The sequence below is a fragment of the Mesoplodon densirostris genome, chromosome 5 (assembly GCF_025265405.1).
Source record: "Mesoplodon densirostris isolate mMesDen1 chromosome 5, mMesDen1 primary haplotype, whole genome shotgun sequence".
Taxonomy (NCBI): domain Eukaryota; kingdom Metazoa; phylum Chordata; class Mammalia; order Artiodactyla; family Ziphiidae; genus Mesoplodon; species Mesoplodon densirostris.
Window position 1 is genome coordinate 68,197,607 of NC_082665.1, and position 2,745 is coordinate 68,200,351.

Sequence of the window (2,745 nt, forward strand, 5' to 3'; positions counted from 1 at the left end):
CTCCACATATTTAGTTATGTCTCATTTCTTATGAATCTTTTCTCAGAGGAGCGCACAGAGCTTCAGAAAGCCTGGAGAAGAAAAATCTCATTTTCTAGATGAGATAGACTAGGTTCCTGAATAAATAAATGAGAAGAGGAAACTCATTTTGAAGACTGTGTTATATATTCAGGCGCGGGGACATGAGGTTTTTTCCCAGTTTCTAAAAGAAACAAAATATGGAAAAGAAGACAAGGGAAACCACTGTCCACTGTCCTGAGGTTAGGCAGGGTAGACAGACTGGGTACATAGAAGATTGAAGAGGTAACACTTCCTAGCAGGGACAAACTAAATTTCAGAAAACAGAGGACAGAGTGCTGTTACATAGGGCTCAGCCTCCTAGAGTCAAGAACTGGGATATTTATCTCCTAGATTTCAAGCCTGGTTGGGGGGAAGACATGGGAAATTCACAGTTGTGGTATTTTGGGGATTTGAGTGGGAAAGGGATCGTGTTAGTGTAACCACTTCCTCTCCATCTCTGCTCTACAGCAAAATGGAAGAAGCCTCACGAACGCACCTCGTTCACACACACACACAGCAAGAATAGTTGGAGGCTCTGTTTAGCTGCCACATGTTTCCAGATAAAAACCTCCAGAGAGAACTTGCTTTAAAACTCAACCTACCAGCGTCAACAGTAAAGGTCTGTCTGATCCTCTGAGGTGTGCTTTGAGCCCCCATCCAAATTACATTCTACAATTCAGCCTGGAAATTCCCTCTGTAACACAATGAAGAAGTAACATTGTTACTTCAATGAAGTAGTAACACTTCACTTATTGAGTACCTACTGTGTGCTAGTACTGAGCTGGGCACATTGTATATGCTGGCTTTATTATCATCCAGTTTAAAAGATGAGGAAAAGTGAGTTTCGGGAGCCAAGTGACTGGGTCACGGAGATAATACATAGTATAACTGGAATTAGAACTCCAGAGGTACGAAAGAGCTCAAATTAGAGAAATGACTCTCATTCAGGCAGACTTCTTACTTAGGAACTTCTCTAGCAAAACCCTGCAATCATTTATTCACAACATTACCAACAGACAAGTAACTCCTCCAACATATGAGTCTGCTAAGGCCCCAAATTTTTGTTAGAATATTGCTCACTGAAGAGGCCTTCTAAAATAATCCTTGAAAATCCCTTAGTTCAAATTCTCCACCTCTCCCTACACCCCTGATCTTCCTTCTCTTCTCTAGAGTTCAGGACCCTTTCTCTGAACCCCCAACACAACCTCTGAGACATACCCTCCTTTTTTTTTTTTTTTTTTTTTTTTTTTTTTTTGCTGTACGCGGGCCTCTCACTGCTGTGGCCTCTCCCGTTGCGGAGCACAGGCTCCGGACACACAGGCTCCGCGGCCATGGCTCGCGGGCCCAGCCGCTCCGCGGCATGTGGGATCTTCCGGGATCGGGGCACGAACCCGTGTCCCCTGCATCGGCAGGCGGACTCTCAACCACTGCGCCACCAGGGAAGCCCCATACCCTCCTTTTTTTTCTTTCTTTTTCCTCTGGGGCCCAGCCTTGATCCCTCATTGTTCCTATTGACTCCGTTCATACCTACCTCTGCTCTCTCAGAACTCAGTATCATAGTGATTTGGAGAGGACATGAGGGTTATAATCTGACTTTTTTCACCCAGGAGGAGCCTCAAACTCCTTCTCTAGTAACAGATCATAATCTCCTCTCTTCCCCCACTCCCAGATTTGGTTCAGGAATCGGCGGTTCAAAAAGAGGAAGCAGCAGTGGCAACAAGAGCAGCAATCACTAAAGCCACCAAACCAGGTCCTTCCAGCCAAGAGTGTGCCCACAGCATCAACCAGTCCTCATTCTTTTCTCCCTGCAGTTTCAGATTCTTATAGCTCCCACTCACCTCAGCCCTTAGACCCTTTCCATTGGGCAGGGGACTCTATAATCACTGAGATTGCTACAAGTGATGTCCAAATGCAAGATCCTCAGTTGGAGAGGCTAGGGGCCTCAGTTCCTGCTTTGTACTCTGATGCCTATGACATAGCACAAATCATGGAACTGTACAGTTTTCCTGATGAGGATGAGATAGCCAGCTCTTCTTTCCACTCTCTGTATCATTATCTCTCACCAACAAGGCCCAGTTAGAATAGAGTTCCTCTCTTAGCCTATTTGCTGATCCAGCTGTAGGTTTATCTCCTGAGCAAACCTGCTTCAGTGTGACAAGCTGGAGCTTTGCAGCCTACAGTCTAAGAAACAGCCTGGAATTCCAGAACCCCTTCAGTATGGCACACTTTGGATGTTGCTGATCAAAGTACTAATAAATATCAGACAGTATTGAAAAAGGATCTTCTTGCATCTTGTACATGCTCGTTCCTTTGTCTGCTTTTAACCCAAATATCTGGCTCAGTGTTACTTGGATTTCCATGGAAATGTTGTAAAAACTAGGAGTTTCCCACAAGTATAGCTCAGTACTACACAATCAGCCCCACAACTCTCCCTGGAGAGGCCTTCCTAGTCCCTTCAATGGCCAATGAGACTGCAAAATTCCCTCTTTCCAAAACTATCTTTGACTTTTTAGAAGGTCAGTAGCATTTAGGGGTCATGCACTTTTAATGTCAGCAGGTTTATAAACCTACATTTCCAACAAACTTTTAGAATTACAGTTAAGCTAATTTTCCAGCTATATGATTAATGAACAAAATTAATGGCACTTCTCAAAACCAATAATAAACACATAATAAGATAAGTAC

The 2,745-nt window shown here is 44.0% G+C and overlaps 1 protein-coding gene across 1 annotated transcript; it reads left to right on the top strand.

Annotated features, from left to right (window-relative positions):
* Positions 1–532: 532 nt before the first annotated feature.
* On the top strand, positions 533–2,301 carry ARGFX (arginine-fifty homeobox). The gene is given in 3 exon segments (XM_060098816.1): positions 533–679; positions 1,730–2,141; positions 2,144–2,301. Coding segments are annotated over 3 exon segments (717 nt in total).
* The last annotated feature ends 444 nt before the right edge of the window (positions 2,302–2,745 follow it).